This window comes from Mustela lutreola, chromosome 7 (genome assembly GCF_030435805.1).
Source record: "Mustela lutreola isolate mMusLut2 chromosome 7, mMusLut2.pri, whole genome shotgun sequence".
Taxonomy (NCBI): domain Eukaryota; kingdom Metazoa; phylum Chordata; class Mammalia; order Carnivora; family Mustelidae; genus Mustela; species Mustela lutreola.
This window is the reverse complement of record NC_081296.1, coordinates 108,664,338-108,686,849: the sequence shown is the minus strand read 5'-3', so window position 1 is coordinate 108,686,849 and position 22,512 is coordinate 108,664,338. Positions and strand designations below refer to the sequence as shown.

The 22,512-nt window shown below is 37.7% G+C and overlaps 1 protein-coding gene across 1 annotated transcript in view; it reads right to left on the bottom strand.

Moving 5' to 3' along the window:
- Positions 1-2,011: 2,011 nt before the first annotated feature.
- The window catches only part of CGRRF1 (cell growth regulator with ring finger domain 1), a 30,997-nt gene continuing 10,496 nt past the window's right edge, over positions 2,012-22,512 (bottom strand). Inside the window, exons 2-6 of the mRNA XM_059182137.1 lie at positions 18,939-19,078; positions 11,684-11,861; positions 11,382-11,529; positions 3,752-3,859; positions 2,012-3,363 (exon numbers count right to left, since the gene is read on the bottom strand). Of these exons, the coding sequence (XP_059038120.1) occupies positions 3,043-3,363; positions 3,752-3,859; positions 11,382-11,529; positions 11,684-11,861; positions 18,939-19,078 (895 nt within the window). The 3' untranslated portion in view covers positions 2,012-3,042. The remainder of the gene's footprint in view (positions 3,364-3,751; positions 3,860-11,381; positions 11,530-11,683; positions 11,862-18,938; positions 19,079-22,512) is intronic.

The following is a 22,512-nucleotide window of genomic DNA, read 5'->3' as shown; positions in this document are numbered from 1 at the left end:
CTCTCTGCTCGGCAGGGAGCCTGTTTCGTCCTCTCTCTCTGCCTGCCTCTCTGCTTACTTGTGATCTCTCTCTGTCAAATAAATAAATAAAATCTTTAAAAAAAAGAAAACTGAGGGTTGATGGAGGAAGTGGGGAGGGGGATGGGCTATATGGGGGATGAGTATTAGGAAGGGCACTTGCTATGATGACCATGGATATTGTATGTAAGTAATGAACCACTAAATTCTACTTCTGAAATCAATATTACACTATATGTTAACTAACTAGAATTTAAATAAAAATTTGAAAAGGAAAAAAAACCACACTTGACATAGTGAGCAGGGAACCCAGGAACGAGTTAATGAATTATTAGAATAAACTCAAGGACCCAGGAACTAGAGGTCAGGCTGACAAGGATGAAGATTCAGGAGGAATATAATACAGAGAGGCAATTTCAAAATCTGGGAAATAGCGTTAGGGAATTATCCAGCGATAGGGCCCATCTGAGGCAGAACAGGAGGCTGAAATCATCTCTTCCTACCCTTCCTAAACCCAGACTATCTATGTTGATGCTTCAAATGGCCACAAACCAAGACAAGGCTCTTCACACTACAAAAATGGGAAGGCTTAAAAAATACAATAGCCCCATGGGAAATCATTCAATGACTTGTGTTGAGTCCTTGAGTTTTTAGGTTCCTCCTCTAGAACTGGTTTGGACAGTAAAAGCCCTCATATGCACTAAGTTGGGAAGAAAGAGTCACTGAAGGTGAGGTATCCAATCACCTGTCAGGTCTGCTTAATGCAGCTCTGGGTGGGATTTTTGGAAAGTAGCAACTAATCTGTATCAACCAAATATTTTCTCTAATAACCCATTCAAATAAAATACTTACGTAGATGTTCTCATAAAACATCACTTGTTCACTGCTACTGGAAGATTCTGACATAAGCCTCTAGGAGTCAGTGAACTTGTTTCTACTTGATTACCTACCAAATTCCTCGTATGTATTACCAGAAAGGGCAGAAAGATCAATTACTTTAGTCATAGTAAGAGAGGCTAAGGGCATATCATCTTTAAGAGTTATAAAAAATGATGGGCGAAATAAACAAATTCCATACCATGGAATATTAGCTTTTAAAGTGAAGGAATTCTGACTCCTGCCACAGCCCGGATGAACCTTGAAGACATTGTACCCAGTGAGATAAGTCAGACCCCAAAGGACTAATATTACGTGATTCCAGGTATATGAAATACCTAGAATAGTCAAATTCATAAAGACAGAAAGTAGAAGAGTGGTTACTAGGAGCTGAAAAGAGGGAGAATGGGGAGTCAGTGTTTAAATGGATATAGAGTTTCAGTTTAGGGTGATAAAACATTCTGAAGATGGTTACTGATGATAGGCACACAACCATGCGAACGTACGTAATGTTCCTGAACTGTACACTTAAAAAATAGTTAAAATTTTCTGGTATGTATATCTTACTATAATTAAACAGTTACAAAGAATGGAGAAGATTGTAGGTGAAAATCTATCGCAGATGAGAAAGCAACCACATGGCTCAGACCGTTTCAGTACGAATGGATTGGTAAAGAGAAGCAGGATGGCTGAGATGGACAAAGTGATCTTTGAGGATTCCCCCAATTTACAGCACAGGGTGAGTTTCCCAGATAAACTGGTATGAGCTAACCGTAGCTTTCCCTGACCCCTGCTTCCAGGGGCAAGGTTGGAGCAGAGGCCTTGGGACTTCTGAGGTGGGGACATGTTTCTAAAATGCTGCCAGTCCTCCTTTGAGGCCAGAAGTCTTGCCCGATTCTCTGTAGCCCAGATTGCCAAGAGGGATCTGGCCCCTAGGAGGTATTTAATACATAGCTACTGAGCAGAGATGAAAGTTTGATTCGGTTTATAAAATGGAGAATAGGTAATATCTTTTTCAGTGTTATATTTGATTAGAATAAAATGATATTATGTAGAAACACTGATACAAAGATAAGGCATTACTCTTAATACAAACAGGACAAAGAAGTCTTGAAAATTTCCCTGAAGTTCAGTTTATTTGCCATGATCTAATTTCTTGGTCAATGGAAGGTAATTTCCCCTGAAGACACAGAAAAGCTCTGATTTACCTTTTTCTTCTTTGTCATCTTGGAAAGCAGGAGGGATGGGGCTTTTTGCCTATCAGGTTACTACTCTGGAGGATATGCGTTTATTTGGAATAAAAATAGAGTAGAAAAAAATAGTTATTTGTTTCTCTTAACAGCTTTTCTGGCTCTAAAACTTTTTTGGTTTTAGAAGGATTTGCTACACAGGAGGAAATCAAAAGTAAGGCATTACAAGTCTCACAGTTCTTCCCTGATAGGTCACATTCTGCTAACCTAATCATATTTGACAATAAATTTAATTATCCAAGACATTTTATTATCCAAGTTTTATATATCTGCTTCCTATAGATGAGTATCATTTTAATCTATGATACACTGAGAACAGACAAGAATTGCATCTCACATTTATGATTTAAGATGCTATATTAAAATTAAGACTTGTGTTTATGTGACTATAAGGAAAATTAGATGGATCTTTATAAAAACTGTTATTTTAGGAAAAGATTTAGAGTTAGAAGCCCTTTCCAACTCCTTTAGAAACTGGGGAACATAAAATTACTTTAGGAAGAATTCAGTTTTTTCCCAATTGCAATCCAGATGATGTCAAAGGCAAAAACATCCAGAGATCTTGACTTTTACCTCCTCAGATTTTAGATGGACTGCTCTTCGGGATTTTTCCTAATCAGCATCATGTGAACTCCGCTAGCTGATAAAAGGCCAAACATTTACATTCTTCCCAAGAGGTGAATGCATTTTTTATGTATTAACACAGATGGTATTCCAGTATTTAGCATATGGGACAGGAAGGAATTCATGTCATCATCCATGTACCATGCAAAGGTGAAGTTAAAATAGAATTTTCACTGATGGTCAACACTGTAGATTCCATGTTATGGTCAATTCCAAGAACACAAATTTCTACATCTTCAGTGGAAAGTATACTTTTCAGTCATAAATAACACTCTCAAAGAGCTTTCAGTTTGTCTTTCTCTGGCTCCTTTTGACTACAAAGTGTAAAAGACTCCTGAACGAACTGCCGGCACATGGGACACTGCTGGAAATAGCGAACACAGCCGTCACACAAGCATGCGTGCCGACAGGGCAGCAGCACCCAGTTCACAGTTCCATTCTGGCAAACCACACAGTCCTTGCTGTTCTCCTCTGGAGGCTCCGCTTCGCTCTCGGACAGCCCGGCCTTTTCCAGCAAACTGCGCTCTCTGCTTTTTTCCTCTGGAGATGAATTGCTGGAGGGAGTGGAATTATTATTTGCAGACATGAAGAGTTGCTGAAAATCAAAGACACAAGGTGAAGGATAATCACAAATGACAATTACTCCTTTTTTTTTTTTTAAGATTTGATTTACTTATTTGAAAGGGGGGGCAGACTCTGTACTGAGCACAGAGCCTGATGTGGACTGATCCCATGACCCCAAGATCACGACCTGAGCAGAAATCAACAGTCAGACGCCCAAATGACTAAGCCACCCAGGCACCCAAACAATTACTCTGTAAATCTGGGAGTCATAAAAGCTGCTAAAAATTTGTAAGCTAGCAAACCCAATAGCAAATAATAGCTAGTTTCTGTGATAACTGAAAAATTTTATCTCTTTATACATGGTCATTATTTGAAACTCTCCAGATAAAGGGACAGAGATAAGATAACAGGGTACTTACCTTAAGATCATGAAATTGACCTTGAGCCAGGAGTAAATATTGATACAATATTCTACAGGAAAGTTTATACGTTTTATCAGGAATATGAATTACTGACACCATGGAAATCTAAAATAAAAATTAAACACTAGTCAGTCAGTACTTAACCTCCTTACATTATTTCACAGATATGTAAAAGAAAAGTAAAAGGTGGGGCACCTGGGTGGCTCAGTGAGTTAAAGCCTTTGCCTTTGGCTCAGGTCCTGATCCCAGTGTCCTCGGATCAAGCCCCGCATCGCGCTCTCTGCTTAGCGGGATGTCTGCTTCCTCTTCTCTTTCTCTGCCTGACTCTCTGCCTACTTGTGATCTCTGTCTGTCAAATAAACAAATAAAATCTTTACAAAAGTTAAAATTTTTTTAAAAATTTAAAAAAGTAAAAGGTTGATAAATTAGAAAACTTACAATAATTGATTTTTTAAAAAAAAAGATTTATTTTTTTAAAAGATTTTATTTATTTATTTGACAGAGATCACAAGTAGGCAGAGAGGCAGGCAGAGGGAGAGGAAGGGAAGCAGATTCCCTGCCAAGCATAGAGCCTGATGTGGAGCTTGATCCCAGGACCTTAAAATCATGACCTGAGCTGAAGGCAGAGGCTTTAACCCACTAAACCACCCAGGCGCCCCAAAATAAGTGATTTAAATCATAGTCACTAAAGTGGAACCAGTTATGGAACACATTTTTGCCAGAGTTATTTCATTTAAATTATACTCAAAGTTACAAATTTAATGCAATCCCAACAAAAATAAAAATGGGCTTTTTCATAGAATTATATGAGTTGACTCTACGATTCCCATGAGGAAAAAGAACACGTAAGATTAGCTAGGAAAATACTGGAACAAAGCTGTGGGGAAGATCAAGCCCAGTCAGATATTAAGACATAATACAAAGCCTCTAAAATTAAAATAGTACAGGCACATGAACAGACAGGTGGCTAGACCAGAACAAACGGTCCAGAAACAGACCCAACTATCTATACAAATATGACAAAGTTGCCATCTAAAATCACTCGGCAAACAGTCTTTTTATAAGAAGTACTGGGACTGGATAGCTATTTGGAAAAATATAAAATTAGATGCATTCCTCAAATCGTATGGAAGAATAAAGTCTAAAAGCTTAAGAAGCCTAATTATAAAAAAATAAAACTATGCAAGCCCTAGAAGAAAACATGTGAATTCCTTTATACTCTCAGTGGAGGGAAAGACTTTTTTTTTTTTTTAAGATTTTATTTATTTATTTGACAGAGAAAGAGAGAGATCACAAGTAGGCAGAGAGGTAGGCAGAGAGAGAGGGGAAGCAGGATCTTCCTTGAGCAGAGAGCCTGATGCGAGGGTCAATCCCAGGACCATGAGATCATGACCTGAGCCAAAAGCAGAGGCCCAACCCTCTAGCCACCCAGGCACCCCAGGGAAAGATTTTCTTTTCTTTTTTTAAGTTGTTGTTTTGTGTGTTTTGTTTTTTTTTTTAAGATTTTATTTATTTATTTGACAGAGATCACAAATAGGCAGAGAGGCAGGCAGAGAGAGAGGAAGGGAAGCAGGCTCCCCCCAGAGCAGATAGCCTGATTTGGGGCTCGATCCCAGGACCCTGGGACCATGACCAGAGCAGAAGGCAGAGGCTTTAACCAACTGAGCCACCCAGGCGGCCCCAGGAAAAGACTTTCTAACAATGACTGAAATACAGAGGCAGATGCATTTATTTGAATGTGTCAAAATTTAGAGCTTGTATGACAAAAAGCCCCATAAAGTCAAAAGACATTCGATGAAATGGAATAAAATATTCACAATATCCATAATTTATGAAAAACTTTTAAATATTGAAAACCAAAATATTGTAACCAAAAATCCTATTTAAAAATGGGCAAAGGGGTGCCTGGGTGGTTCAGTGGGTTAAAGCCTCTGCCTTTGGCTCAGGTCATGATCCCAGAGTTTTGGGATAGAGCCCCGTATTGGGCTCCCTCCTGAGCAGGGAGCCTGCTTCCCCCTCTCTCTCTGCCTGCCTCTGTGCCTACTAGTGATCTCTGAATGTCAAATAAATAAACAAAATCTTAAAAAAAAAAAAAAAGAGTAAATCCAGCCTTTATGACTGAATTATAATTGGAAATGGAAGTATTCCACAGTCTGAATATTTAAACTTTCAAATAGCAGTTAGTTCTTGAGTTCTTGGTCTAACAGAGTTCAATAAATAAATAAATAAATAAAAATGGGCAAAAGACATGAACAGACAATTCACACAAAATTATAAACACAATCCTCAGCCATATTAAAAGATATTCAATTTCACTCATAATATGATAAATGCAAATTACAACTTCACTGAGATATTATTTCCCACTCATTGGATTAATAGATTGCAAATGTTTATCAATATAGTCTATGGGGAAATAGTCACTTTCATATATTTCTGGTGGAAATGTATAAAAAAAGAAAAAAGGTACAACTCCAAGGATATAAACCAAATGGAGGGGAATTTGGTAATATGTATCAAAATGACATACCTTTGCCCTTCAACCATGCAACTTCAACAATATAAAAATACATATGCACAGGTTATTCAGTGAAAAATTATTTGTTACGGCAGAATACTGGAAATTACCTGAATGTCCAGCTGCAGGAGATTGGCTAAATAGCTATGGTACCTATCGATACAGTCTACACAGTAGTGTAGACATTGAGTGCTACACAGCACGGGAAAACAATGTGAGGAACAGGTCTATTAACTCACTTGAACTGATTTCCAGAGATACTATGAAGTGAAAAAAAAAAAAAAAAAAGCCCAGAACATGTATAGTATAAAAAGTGTAATATCTTTTGAGTAAAAAAGAAAATAAAAAATATACATATCTGTATTTTCTCATCATTACAATAAGAAACAGGAATAAACCAGAAAACAATGAACTTGGTTATCTACAAGAATTGGGGTATATAAGAATGGGGGGCACCTGGCCTGGGTGGAGCATGCAACTCTTGATCTCAGGGTTGTGAGCTTGACCCCCTTGTTGGTGTTGATATTATTTAAAGGTAAAAGTGTTTAAAAAAAAAAAAAAGAAGGCATTTGGGAAGGGATGAGAGCAACATCTGAGTACATTTCCTCTTTATATGGTTTTTTCACTTACAGGAGAACTAATCAAAGTAATTTATGGACACAGAATTTGATTATAAATCCTTGGGCAGAAAACAAAGGACAGGGCAGTTGAACATCAAAATAATTAAATTCAGTAATGAGTCATAAATCACTGGGGGAAAAAAGAAATTCATGAGGACATATGGATAATAAATAAAGAAATAAATGATTACAGTATGATACTGTACTATAGTATAGTACAATACTGCTTATAGTACAATACTTGTACTTGCTTATAGTACAATACTGAGGGCTAAATGGAGAGCTGGAATTGGAAAATGATCATTTTGCAACCATCATGGTAAAAATAAAATCTGTTAAGAATTATCAATGGATAGGGGTATCTGGGTGGCTCAGTGGGTTAAGTCTCTGCCTTCGGCTCAGGTCTGGATCTTGGGGTCCTGGGCTCAAGAGTAGCATGGGGCTCTCTGCTCACTGCTTCCCCACTCCCCCCTCTGCCTGCCTCTCTGCCTACTTGCTCTCTCTGTCAAATGAATACATAAGATTAAAAAAAAAAAAAAAAGAATAATCAAAGGATATTAAATCCAGGGGGGACATTTTCATAAAGACTGGGATTTTGTGTGGTCTTAAAAGTGTCCTCTCCCAACTGCTTATCATTTGCAAGGGAGGGGAAAAAATAGAGAAATGAGACAACCCCTTGCAGAGAAATCAAAATTAACATCACCAATGAGAGGAAAGAACTGCACATGCCTCCAAAGGTGACGCCCTGAAAAGCCCGCATCATCACCCATGCTAAGTAGACTGGTTGAAAATGCACAACTCTGATCCGATCATGATGAAATATCAGACAAACAAAATGGCAACTGTCTTATTTTATAAAAAGGGTGTACATGACTTGTATTCTTAAAAAATGCTAATATCGTAAAAGACAAACACGGGCTGTGAAAATGTTCTAGATTAAAGGAAGCTAAAGATACATGACAAAAAGACTATCTGACTCTAGACTAGAACCTGTACTGGAGGAGGAAACATGCTGTAAAGAACACTGATACATTCACTGGCGTAATGGAATATAGGTCATAGATTGGATAAAATATTTTGTCAATGTTAGATTTATAAAGTTGATAACTATATTGTGTTTATATAAGAGAACATTTCTTATTATTAGGAAATACAAACTAAGGTATTTAGGGATAAAAAATCAGGCACACAACTTATTCTTGATTCATTTAAAAAAAATACACACACACATATGGGCAAATAATAGTGCCAATCTGGAAAATGTCAACAATGAACAACAGGAGATTTGGGTAAAAGGTATAGGGGTATTCTTCCAGTTTTCTATGTTTGCAAGTTCCTAAAATTATGTCCAAATGAAAAGTTTAAAGAAAGAATCCTACTATGGTTATAAACATATAATATTCTTTTATTTTATTTTATTTTTTTTTTATTTTATTTTTTTATTTTTTGTTTTTTTTTTTAAACATATAATATTCTTTACTGCTTTATAAAGATTTAATAATTTGGCAATGGCTTCAGAAGTTGTAATATTGAACCAAAATGACAGGACTGGTAGAAGACAGTAATATCATCATCTCACACAAACAATCCTGCCATTCGATTTACTATTAAAAGCTTCAGAAGCTACTATCATGCTAGTTATAAATATATATGTAGCTGTATATATCTCAACATATATATATATATATATATATAAATGGTATGTCTAACAAAGTCATACTCTGAAGGAGCTGTTACATGTATAAAAATCATATACCTGTACTTCCCAGGTATTCATATTTGATATGGAAAAGATGCTCAAGATACACTGAATGAAAACAGGTCACGAAATAGTACATATACCTTTACCCTGTTTTTGTTTAAAAACTTACATATTATAAAGGCCTGCAAAGATGCAAATATTGACAGTGGTTAACTTTGGATGAAAGAATAGAGGTGATTATGCTTTTTTCCTTTTGGCTTACCTAGATTTTCTAATTCTATTTCCTGCCACAAACATGTATTATTTGAGTAACAGAGAAAATATAATTTAGTAAAAATGAAAATAAAAAAAGTCAAAATCAAAATATTGCAATAATAACCCCTGCTTCTACCTAAAATAAAAAACTGACTACACTATCAAAACACAGTTTTTACTGCTACAACGGGAATGGTAGAGCTTAATTTTTTTTTTCTTTAGATTTAGACTCTGATCCCCAGATAAAATGGTGGAAAATCCAAATGCTCAGTTTGCTTTTAAAATTAAGAAGGAGAACATTAATACAAACTATGCTAACAAATATGCTATAGTTCCAATATTAGGCCCAATCTGAGTGCTAAGAGATGGAGAAGCAAAATTTTTTTTTTTTTTTTTAAAGATTTTATTTATTTATTTGACAGAGAGAAATCACAAGTAGATGGAGAGGCAGGCAGAGAGAGAGAGAGGGAAACAGGCTCCCTGCTGAGCAGAGAGCCCGATGTGGGACTCGATCCCAGGACCCTGAGATCATGACCTGAGCCGAAGGCAGCGGCTTAACCCACTGAGCCACCCAGGCGCCCTGGAGAAGCAAAATTAACAGGAAAAAAGGGAGGGCATGTGCTGATGAGAAGAAAAGACCCAGAGAAGGAGACTCCAAAAGGAAAAGAGAAAATGCATATTAACCTCGAGGGCCCGCCGCCCCAGCTCCCATGTGGGGTTGCGCCTCCCACAGGTTCAGCCAGGCCACACCGTCTTCTTTCCAGTTGGATGGGAGGCTGAAAGCAAATCTTTCCCTCCTTGTAATGCCATTGACTTATACACTGGAAAGTGGTTAAAATGGTAAATTTTGTTATATATATTTTAACACACACACTCTGCTGTTTAGACTGAGGAAGAAAGAAAACGAAGAGGACTCTGAGTACCTCAAAGAGATAGCGATCACCCTCAGTGAGGGGGAAAGAAGCTAAGAGGAGAAGCTGGGAGGAAGGTGAAAGATCTGACCCTTTCTGTTTTGAATGAGAGGAAGAAAGGAGCTTAGAAGACACGGGTGACATGGTGGTGACAGAAGGGTTACCTTGCTGGGGTAGGCTGGGTAATGAACAGAAGCTGGAACTATGAAAACACCAACCTAACAGTTCTGATCTATCTTCAACTGAACAAGGTGAAGGGGAAGAGGGGAGGAGGGGAGGGAAACCAGATCTCTCATATGGGCTCCTCAGGCGCAAGTGACTGACTTGCTGTCAAGCTCCATGAGGCTCACTAACATTGCTTATGTTTGGGTTGTTTTTTGGGTTGTTGTTCTCATTTATCACATTTATTGACCACCTTCTGTGTTCCAGGCACTGTGTTAGATTCTGAAAATATACTGCTTTTGGTATGACTTACCTAGAAAAAACAAATTGACTTCAGTTCACTGGAACTTCAATTTGGTAAGATTAAAACCCCAAACTGTGTATAAGCAGGGTCCAGATTTCTCAATAAGGGTCTGTACTTTCCAAATGCAAGAAAATGTACATTTGTTTTGAGGAGATATTCCTTAAAAAGAAATTGTTTGTTTGTTTTTTTTTTTCTGAAAGTACTGGCACAGGGTTGCAGAGGCTTACTGGTCCCGTCTCTTCCTGAATGACTGAGAGTTCTCTTCAGACTCCCATTTCAGTCTTTATAAGAGGATTTGCCCTAACACACAAGGTTGTTGGAAGAAATAAATAAGCTAACACTAGCCAGTGTACTGTATATGTTACAAAGTATCATAAAAATGTTACCGAGTCTTTATTAATGAGCATATCAATACCATGCACTTCAGAAAAGTAGTAAATTGGGTATGATGGCATTCCTACCATGAAATGGTTTTACCAAAAGTTTATTTCATGTACAAGCTTCTACCATACTCAGAGGAATGTCAGGGCTCAGGTCCTCTTAGATCCCTAAGATGCTTTTATCTTACTAATAGGGAAAAACTACTAAAGAAGTAATGAGCACATAATGAGAAAAGGAGATCACTATAATTACTGAAAATACAAAGGATCGAGTACATAAGAGATGTAGGTGCAGCAGGGCGATGACGGAAACAAGGTGACTTGCAACCATGTAGAGAAATAAGGGAAGATGGTCTTAAAACTGAGCACTTCAGATGATTACAAGGCTTACTCATTCAGTGCTAAAAATGCTAAGAATAAACATGCTTCCTAAGAGACGTTTTTCTATCTAGTAAACATGATAGAATACAGAATGATAAAATTAACTTAATTCAACTATAATGTGCCTTTTGTTTTCTAAATAATATTCTATTCTTACAACATATTATAAATATATATGTACATATTTATATATATATAAGTAATATGTCTAATGAAGTCATACTCTGAAGGAGCTGTTACATGTATAAAAATCATATACCTGTACTTCCTAGGTATTCCTTCTTCAAGAAAAATGTCTGGGCCAAACATATAGCCTCAGAAATTAAAATAAAACTTTTTCTATTCATCAAATAATCATGACCCATCATGCTTCCAGAATTTTAAAGTTACTTACAATGTCATAAATTTCTCGGTCTTCCTCATCAGCGAGGGTCAACAGCGCTACCAACGGATAGCGAGATCTGGGAACTGTACCAAAGTCTTCAATTTTAGTATCTCTTGGTAACTGGCAATATATTTCTTCTTTGCTGTCCTTCTTAATACTTTTTGAAAATGTAAAGGTAAATTGCCACTGTAACCCAAAATACAATAATACACAAAAAGTGATCAATAATAACTGAGCAAATACTTTCTCCATTAAAAAGTCTTATGTCTGAGATTTTCACTGGTTAACGGATCTATCAGATAAAAGGATACAAATACTGCTCTTGATAGAGATATTCACTATACAGAGCATCTTCCAGGGCTCGGGGGGTGCTTATTCGGAAGCAATAAAAGTGCTTCTGCAGAGCTTCATAGAGTTTTTGGACACTGCACCCCCAGTAGCATGTCAAGAGGCTATCTTCAAGGCAGTCTGTTGTCAAAGTTATGCCGGCTGTCGAAAACAAAGAAGAAAAGAAGACAAAGAGAAGAAAATTACCAAATATAGTTTTTCATACAATTACACACAGCGAATGACAAAAGCTTCCTTTCGATGGCTAGCCCGGCTGATGGCAGTTCAAGGAACTCATTAAAGGGCACGTGCCTGTAAATGAAGGAACTGGTCCCTAAACAAGTAACGGAAAAACCTCAACATCTATACACAATTTTGAAGGACGATCAGTAAACTCTTATTTGTATATTTACATGTGGAAATCATGAAGTTAATTTTTTGGCTGGGACTCGGAGGCTTCTCCCACATAGTGTTTAAAAACTGAAATATAGTTCACCATTGATAACCTGCCATTCTAACAGCATATATAATCCTAATTACAAGAAACAGGAGCACTGTCTCCAAACGTGGATATATACAACCTTGTAACTAAGAAACAGAGCAGGACTGTCTCTGAAAGTGGATATACATAACTCATGGAGTCCTCAGATGATCACTGGAGTAGAAAAAAATGAAAAAGAAATCAAGCCTTACTAATATTAATATGCACACTGACAACATTTATACTTTTTTTCTTTTTAAGATTTTATTTATTTACTTGTGAGAGACAGTGAAAGAGAGCCTGAGAGGGAGCCCAATTTGGGACTCGATCCCAGGATTGAGGACCCCAGGATCATGACCTGAGCCAAAGGAAGTCGCCCAACGGAGCCAGCCACCCAGGTGCCCCAACAACATTTATACTCTTGTCACATATTTAATGTCCCACATGATATGCAAACATCCTAAGGAAAGAGTAGGGATTCCAAAACATGAAGGGCTTAGTAGCAATGCCCTCGTTCATTTATTTGCTTTCAGCATAATAAAACACATTATAATTTGAATAAACCTGATTAAGTGGAAAAATAAATTATAAGTGGGCATACAAATTAGACTATTTTACTATTTTTAAACACTCACATAGGACTTACTATTACCACCCATATGATTTTTTTCCCATTGCTCATGGCAGTTGCAGCAATATCAAGTTCAAGGGCAGCAATATCTAGGATCCTATACCGTTGGCAGTGGAAACTGTAGTATCTGGTGCTCAGTGGCAGCAGTGGACTTGCAAGACCAAAAGTACGTGGTCTGGGGATTGTTCCTTGCTGAACAGCCTTGGTCTCTGATTCTGGATCTCCAAACCTAACAGCAATTCTGTAAGTTACCCAGTATCCTTTGACTGGAGTCTTTTTTTTTAATTTATTAATAGGAATTCTGATGGATACACTGTGTAGTTTTAGAAAGGTGATCATTGGGTGGCTGGGTAGTTCAATCAGTTGGGTGTCAGACTCTTTGTGTGTGTGTGTGTGTGTGTGTGTGTGTCTGACTCTTGATTTCGGCTCAGGTCATGATCTCAGGGTCCTGGGATGGAGCCCTGAATTGGGCTCTGCACTCAGCAGGGAGTCTGCTTGAGATTCTTTCTCTCCTCCTCCCTCTGCCACTACCCCCTGCGCTCACTCTCTCTGTGTAAAATAAATAAATAAATCTTTTAAAATATATATATAAATCATCCCTTAAGAAAATAAAATAAAAAGGTGATCAGAGTATGTTTTAGAAGGATATACACAAATACAAGAAGATGCTCTATAGGATACCAAAAATTCAGTTTTTATTTTTCTTCCCCGTAGTTAGTAGTACATACGTAGACTTTCACATTTGGAGTATGTGTAGCAGCAGCGACACAGGGTTATAGCCAATCATAGTTAAGCAAAACTTTTAACTGGCAGGAACACTGCACAGGTAATTGGAATAGAATTTGATTTCAAAGTTTTATATGACATTAATCATCAGGTATTATTCAAGAATGGGAAATTTAATTAGCTATTATTTGTTAATTAGCTATTAAATAGCCAAAGAAAAACACCCCATCAATACAAATTTAAATATATTTATATATATTTAATATGTAATTACATTAATTTATTCATTAAATATCAAAACACATTAATGTCATGTTCATATATACTATTTATATTATGCTACATAACTGTGCTCATATATTTAAAATTATTATACATATTAAAAATCATACATCCTTTTCTCTATGTCACCACAGAACCATAACATCATGAGGGAAGGAAAAAAAGCTGAAGTAGATATGAAAGGGAGAAATAGAAAAGGCATAGAAAAGAAAGTGGAGGGGTGCCCGGGTGGCTCAGTGGATTGAGCCTCTGCCTTCAGCTCGGGTCATGATCACGGGGTCCTGGGATTGAGCCCCACATCGGGCTATCTGCTCAGCAGGGAACCTGCTTCCCCTTCTCTTTCTGCCTGCCCTCTGCCTACTTGTGATCTCCCTGTCTCTGTCAAATAAATAAATAAATAAATAAATAAATAAAGTCTTAAAAAAAAAGAAAGAAAGAAAAGAAAGTGGAAAAAGAAAAAAAGGAACCCAGAAAATGATTTCTTAATATTCTTGGCAGAAATGTGTAAATGTGAAAAGATGTTAGTTATATCTAACTAATTGTAGTTATATCAAAATGACAGGATGCACCCAGATGTCCAATGATAGGGAATTAAATGAATAAAATGTAGAACATTCTATAATGAAGTATTATGGAGCTCTTAAAAAAGAACTGAGGCATGGAATAATACCTGCATATACTACAGTGGGATGATCTTCAGAATATACACAAATGAAAAAAGCAAGATGGAGCCAAGTATATAGCATATTCCTGTTTATATCACAGGAGGGGATATCCATATCTATGTGATTGTTTACACTAAAAAAGAACCATGGAAGGATAAGGCCTAAAACATGTAAAACTACCCAGTTTATTTGCTCTGTAAAAAGCATCAGAGTTCTAGAGATTCAGAGCTGCATAAAAGGCTTATTTATAGACTGCATATAAGTGACTAAAGTGGGGAGAGCGTCAGAGACTACTGACAACTGGATACTAATCAGACTTCAACAGCTATGTCTCTGAAATTAATTAAGTTAATGAGAAGGGAGAATACAATCTGTAAATTCTACTCTCCACAATCTCTCCTACACTTGTCCATGACATAGACTGAAAAGAGAATGTACTGATTAACACTAACTGATGACAGTTCAAATCCCCCAGGCAAAACTGTTCTCCCTTTTGTTTTTTCCACTTGTTCTGCAGACAGTTCTCATCCCTACATTTTCTCAATCTTCTAAGATTCAGTGCAAACACAATGCCGTCTCAGATCGACAGCAACAACAGACTTGGAACACAGCCTTAAACCAGAAAAAATCAGAATTGAAGCTAACAGAAGCAGCACGGGGATGATTTCCCTCAACCTGCCTAGTTGTAAGGGGCAAATGGAGCCCTGCATATGAGACAACCTTGCAAAAAACTGCAAAAAACAAGGACGAGAGTCAATGAGTTGAGGCATTAAAAAAAGAAGAAACAACAGAGCAGAAAAGCCACAGACTTCCTGGAGGAGAATCCCGGAGAAAAAACTAGCGTACAGGTGATCCTGCATGAGGATAATAAATCTGGAGTATTGGGAGATGAAAGTTTTACGTCGTAGAGAATAGAGGTTCACAAATTCCTCCCAAAATGGTATGTGTGTCATTTTGTCTAACCCTTTCACCTTTGTTAGGTCTCACCAGGGTGAATGAACCAAAATATGAGGAAGCTGTCACAAAGGGACAAGAAAATTTCTGACCCAAAGGAATTAAACTCAACTAGCAAACCCTGAATACCTCCTTTCCATTTCATTAGAGCTTCTTACACTGGGGACATGGAAATACCATAAATCCAAATCCAGTATCATCACATAACAACAAAAGAAATCCCAAAAAGCACCCATGCTAAAGATAAACAGAGGACTAAGATTAAAACTGATTCTCTCGTTCATTTTCAAGTAAATCAGATCTCCAGATAGTCCCCTTCCCTTCCTACACGCCAAGCACCTTGGGAACAGTGGTGAAAAAAGACCTGGATTCTTAAACTATCTGCACACCAAATGAAATAACCTTTTAAAATGTCACAACTATTGCTCAGAATATTATTTTAATGGCCTGGTTAGACATCTTTAATGATATCCTCTGTTCCACAGTTTAAACAAATAAATTTTATCCTGCGAAACATAATTCCCAACAAATTCTTTCTCCTTATTTACCCGAAGAAGACATATAATGAATGATAGGCACTGGTCATTTTATTTTATTTATTTTTTTTTTAAAGATTTTATTTATTTATTTGACAGAGAGAAATTACAAGTAAGCAGAGAGGCAGGTAGAGAGAGGAGGAAGCAGGCTCCCTGCTGAGCAGAGAGCCCGATGCGGGACTCGATCCCAGGACCCCGAGATCATGACCTGAGCCGAAGGCAGCGGCTTAACCCACTGAGCCACCCAGGCGCCCCGGTCATTTTATTTTTTAAAAGATTTTATTTATTTGCGAGAGAGAGAGAGAGAGAGAGAGAGAACACGAGGTGGGGAGGGGAGGGCAGTGGGAGAGGGAGTAGACTCCCCGCTGAGCAGGGAGACCAAAACAAGGCTTGATCCCATGACCCCGAGATCATGATCTGAACTGAAAGCAGATGCCTAACCAAATGAGCCACCCAAGGCACCCCAGCACCAGTATTTTAAAAATTAAAATACTTCAATAAGCATGCTATAAACCACACATTTTAAAAAAAATTTTGTGTACAGCTGAGAGAGGTCTTCTATTTACTAGGTATCTTTTCATTTGTTTCTAGGGGCAGGGGAGGTTCTTTATGATACTATTTCTGCTTGAAAGGAAGATTGGCAGATTTCCTCCCACTTTCTATCTCACAAGTATTCTGTGTTTGTTGGCTTATAATTGAACAGTTCTTACTTTTTCAGCATATCCCAGCTTGTGGAACTATGTAGCAGGAAGGACAGCTTTGTATTGGCAGTTTTTTGTATGGGCAGTCCTACTCAAGATCCCAGTGTGACATGGCAGCAGGTGCAAGTGCCTGACCACAGAGGTCAGAGGTTACCAAACTACCACTGTTCTCTATATTTTAATTAGGCATGTTTTTTTTTTTTTTAAGATTTTATTTATTTATTTGACAGACAGAGATCACAAGTAGGCTGAGAGGCAGGCAGAGAGAGAGGAAGGGAAGCAGGCTCCCTGCTGAGCAGAGAGCCTGATGTGGGGCTCGATCCCAGGACCCTGGGATCACAACCTGAGCTGAAGGCAGAGGCTTTAACCCACTGAGCCACCCAGGTACTCCCTTAGGCATGTTTTCTAAATAGGATAATTTTCTCATCATATCTTGAAATTTGGTCTTCCTAAGTGAAAAATGTCAGAACAAACCCCTTATCTATCATTAGAGGGGAAAAAAAGAGGTCCTTAGTTCTCTTCAATTCATAGGGTAATAATATAGTATTTATAGATAAAGAAGAATAAGAAATTTTATACTACTTCATTATGAATCAGTATTTACTTAAGATTGATAAGTCTTATTAAGTAAGCACACTGATGTTTTTAAAGACTTTATGTATGCATGTGCGTATGTATGTATTTATAGAGCGCACATGAGCAGGGGAGGGCAGAGGGAAAGAGAGAAGGAAAGACTCTCTAGCAGACTCCCTGCTGAGCACAGAGTCTGACTCAGGGCTCGATCTCATGACCCTGAGATCATGACCTAAGCCAAAATCAAGAGTCAGATGTTTAAGCAACTGAGTCACCCCATATACTGATTTTTGATGTGATTCTGGAAGTCAGAGACAGAAAGATGACTAAACAAGAAGAGTCACAGAAGCCAAGGGAGAAGGCTATCAAGAAGGAAGGGTTGATCAACTCTATTAAACTCTGCAGAGATAGTGTTAACTCAAGCCTACAATGCCTGAGGGTCAGGGTGGGGGGGAAGAAGTGGGGATTGGTGATCTCAGGGAAAGCCAGTTCAGCAGAGAGACATAGGCAAAAACCAGACTGCACTGATCTGAGGAGTGACAGTAAAGCAGGCTAAGGAAGAAGGAAAATGTAACCTGCTTTTGAGAAGCCTGAAGGGAAGAGGAAGAAGGCAGTAGTTACAATACGATAAAACATTGAGAAAGCTTGGGATTGTTTTTAAGATTCCAGAAATCTGACCAAGTATAAAGGGTGATATGGTCTCAGCTCAGGAATCTTTGTAGAGCCACAGAACTGTACCTAGAACTTCCTACTCCGTGTCTTTACTTACCTGCTACAAGAGCATTTCTAAGCCCAGAAGTTCAAAACTGCAGTCATTAACTTTCTTCCAAAACCTGCTGCTCCTCCTGTATTCTTTATCCTGGTAATAGGATCTGTCTATGGGGGGCCCCTGTGAAGACCCTGTCTTCCCCTACTATTCTCTCTCACCTGCTCCACCCTGTGTTTTATCCACAACAAACTACTTATTGTTTCTCTACTGTCTTCTTCTGTTTCTGTACTGGTGCTTTGTTCATGCTTCTCTCTCTACCTAGAATATCTCCCAACCCCATGTGATAAACACATACTTATCTTTCAAGACTCTACTCAAAAACAAATAAATAAATAAGACAGAATCAGCACATTCTTTAATGAGGCTTTTCCTGAATATGCCCGAACTTAATAATTTCTTCCTTCCCTCTTCCCTCCCATTCTTTCCCTCACTCTAATGGTCCCTAGATAGTCTTGCAGACAATTTATTTTTCCAAGTAAGCACAGAAACAAACAATTGTCATCTATTATTACCATCTCCCAGAATAACATCTTATACTAAAATAACTTAGACCCCAAAATACCACAATTTCAGATTAAAAACACTTGTTCTTGAGGTTAGCAGCCTTACAGTAACTATTTATGCTATACAATCCATACCTTTTTCACTGCACTCAAGACCCATGAAAATGGCAGTGTCCTAACAAACTATTCTCATTAACAGTTAAGATTCTTGATTCTTCTCACACGAATGCCTCTGTTTGCTAGTTGATTAAGTTAGTCTTTGTAACTATAGTACAAAGTACTATTTGTACAGCGCCCAGAATAAAATAGGTGCTCAATAAATACTTGTTGAGTCTAATGAAGAAAAAGCAATGTAGAAAGAAAAATGCTAAGAAAGGGGGAATAGAAAGAAAAAGATCTTTGGAAAATAGCCACCAACTTGTAATTGAAGCTGTAGATGGATTGGTGATCTCTAAGCCAAAAGGATTCTTGACTTGTCTCATTTGCTTTTTGAAAACTCTTGTGTTGAACTGGGTCTCTTCTGAATTTCTCAAAATTACTGGAACATCCCAACCAAACCTGAAGAAAAATAAAAATAAAATAATACATAATTCTAGCAAATGCTGAAACTTTGTTATATGTGAAATATGTTGGGCTTCATTAATTATTCCTTTTAACACAAGTACCACAAAAAGAGATTTATTCAGTTTACATTATATTACAGAATTAATCTAGAAGTGACAGATGAGAGGCCCCATGCAATATATTGTTCAGCTGGCTGAACTGACATACTCCTGAAACAAAGAGTTCTATTTTAATATTGTCGGTGATAACAAAGTAGTACAGTCATTAGAGATTAATTATACTTAATATGACAGCAAAAACATGATAAGAGTTAGTGAACTTTTTACATGATATAAAAGCAAATTCATATTTAACATGCAGACTATCTGATATTATTTATGGGCCAGGAGAACTTTTATTTAAACACCAAACATAGCTCTTCATTTATATAACATGTTTTCTACTTTTAAATTTCAGGTAAAGCTGTGAAAATGCACACTGAACAGATGAAAAGGAAAATGAAACAGACCCAACTCAATTTGTTATCAAGTTAGAAAGCAGCTAAGTTCACTCAATTAAAAAAAAGTAATTTAGGGGCGCCTGGGTGGCTCAGTGGGTTAAGCCGCTGCCTTCGGCTCAGGTCATGATCCCAGGGTCCTGGGATCGAGCCCCACATCGGGCTCTCTGCTCAGCGGGAAGCCTGCTTCCTCCTCTCTCTCTGCCTGCCTCTCTGCCTACTGCCTACTTGTGATCTCTCTCTCTGTCAAATAAATAAATAAAATCTTTAAAAAAAAAAAAAGGTAATTTAAAATTAATAGGATAGCATTCATACTCTGATGCACTTTCTTCTCTCCAGACACTTAGCAGTGATGGATAAAAAATAAACAGAGAAATCAAAAAGACCCCACTGAAATGAGCAAACAAACCAAACTGTGTTGAAACAAAGGAACAGTAGTACTCAGCAATGAAAAGGAATAAATTATTGCTAGAGCCACATGGACCAATCTCAAAAACAACATCCTGAGCAAAAGAAGTCTTACACAAAGGAGTACATGCTCTATGATTCTGTAATACAGAATTTGAGAGCAGGCAAAACTAATTCATAGTAGAAATAAAAAACAGAGCAATGGTTGCATCTGAGGTGGGGGGAAGGGGTATGGACTGACCAGGAAATGGCATGACGAAACTTTTTCTGGTGATGGTCATGTTGCATACCTTGCGAAGAGGTTTGAGTATAGATGATGCATTTAATAACACTGAAGACTTGTATATTTCATTGTGTATAAATATTACTTCGAAAGAACAAAAAGGAACTATAAACAAAAATGTTGAGGGACACCTAGGTGGTTCAGTCGGTTAATCATCTGACTCTTGGTTTTGGCTCAGGTCATGATCTCAGGGTCGTGAAATCGAGCTCCACATCGGGCTCTCTTTCCCTTTCCCTCTGCCCCTCTCTCCCTTTCCTACTCCCTGCCGCCCCAAACAAAACAAAACAAAACACCCAAATGTTGAGCTCCAGCTAATAATATGCAATGCTTTAGTGTTTATGGGAAGAGTAACAACTTACTTTGAAGTGATCAAGAAATAAGATGGACAAATATGAAATAAAGACTCTATACCAAAATATTGATTGTAGAACCTAAATGATGGGCATATATATATTCATGGTATAATTTTTTTCAAGTTTTCTGTATGTTGAAAATTTTAATAATAAAATGGTAGGAGAAAAAGAGACATAGCGGGTTCAAAGACAATCTTTACGGTTCCAAAAAAGGGAAATAAATATAAAGTAATGAGTAAGGCTGATGCCAGGGTTTGATAGGTCCCAAGTCTGGCAGCAGGCAGTGGCAAGTAAGCCTTCCCATAGTAAGAGGACTTTATAGGTTGTCCATTCAAAACAAGAGCCAGACTGAGGTTCATAATTTGAATCCAGGCGCTGGGTTAGGACAATATCAATATGGATGTCATTATAAGAGGTGTATGGGTGGCTCAGTGGGTTAAGCCTCTGCCTTCGGCTCAGGTCATGATCTCAGGATCCTGGGATCAAGCCCTGCATCAGGCTCTCTGCTCAGCAGGGCCTACTTTCCCCCTCCGCCTCTGCCTGCCTCTGTTTGTGATCTCTTTCTCTCTGTCAAATAAATAAATAAAATCTTTAAAAAAGAAAGAAAGAAAGAAATGTCATTATAATACCTGTCCTTAACTAGGAGGCATCTAGGAATTGGGTTGGAGACAATCGTAAAATGGTTAAACAGCAAGGGTGATAACAAAAGGTAGGGAAGAAAACCATTAAAATTAAGTTTGCAAACCAAAATTTCAAATCACTTCAATAAATCTAATGCCAAGAGAAGACCACTAAAAGTAACACACAGTATAAAGTTATACTCTAGGGGCACCTGGGTGGCTCAGTGGGTTAAGACTCAGCCTTCTGCTCGGGTCATGATCCCAGTGGCCTGGGATCGAGCCCCGCATCTGGGCTCTCTGCTCAGCAGGGAGCCTGAGTCCCACCTCTCTCTGCCCGCCTCTCTACCTACATGTGACCTCTGTCTGTCAAATAAATAAATAATATCTTTAAAAAAAATTAATAGCCATGCAAAGAGACTCATTATGACTCATAATGAGGAGAGAAAATAATCAAAAGAAATAGACCCTATAAATGACAGGTATACTAGAACTAGTAGACAAGAACATTGAAATAATTGTTATAACTACACTCCATATTTTCAGAAAAGTAAGTAAAGATTGCGCATATTACATGGAGATGTGGAAAATATTTAAAAAGACCCAAATCCATTTCTGAAGATGAAAAAATACAATATTGGAGATGAAAAATACACTGGATGAAATTAATAGCTGACTTAACATTATAGAACAAAAGAGTAGTATATTTGAAGACTTATCAACAGAAAGGATCCAATATGAAACAGAGAGAGGAAAAAAAAGGCTAGACAAAAAAACCCCAAATCACCCAAAACATCATTGAGCTGAAGGACAACTTCATGTAGTTTGCAGAGAAAGGGCAAAGATGCACAAGAAAACTATAGACGTGTATCATTCAGGAAAATAGACGCAAAACTTTTTTTTTTTTAGTTTTTTGTTTTTTGTTTTTTAATTTGTTTGACAGATCACAAGTACGCAGAGAGAGAAGTAAGCAGGCTCCTGGCCGAGAAGAGAGCCCAATGTGGGGCTTGATCCCAGGACCCCGGGATCATGACGTGAGCTGAAGGCAGAGGCTTTAAACCTCTGAGCCATCCAGGCGCCCTGATGCAAAACTTCTTAACAAAATGTTAACAAATGGAATCCAGCAATACATTAAAAGGCTAATATATCATGACCGAATGATGGCTTAACATAACATTAAAAATTTAACATAACTCACCATATTAACAGACTAAAAAAGAAAAACTATATGATCATCTCAATACATGCAGAAAAAGCACTTGTTCAAATCC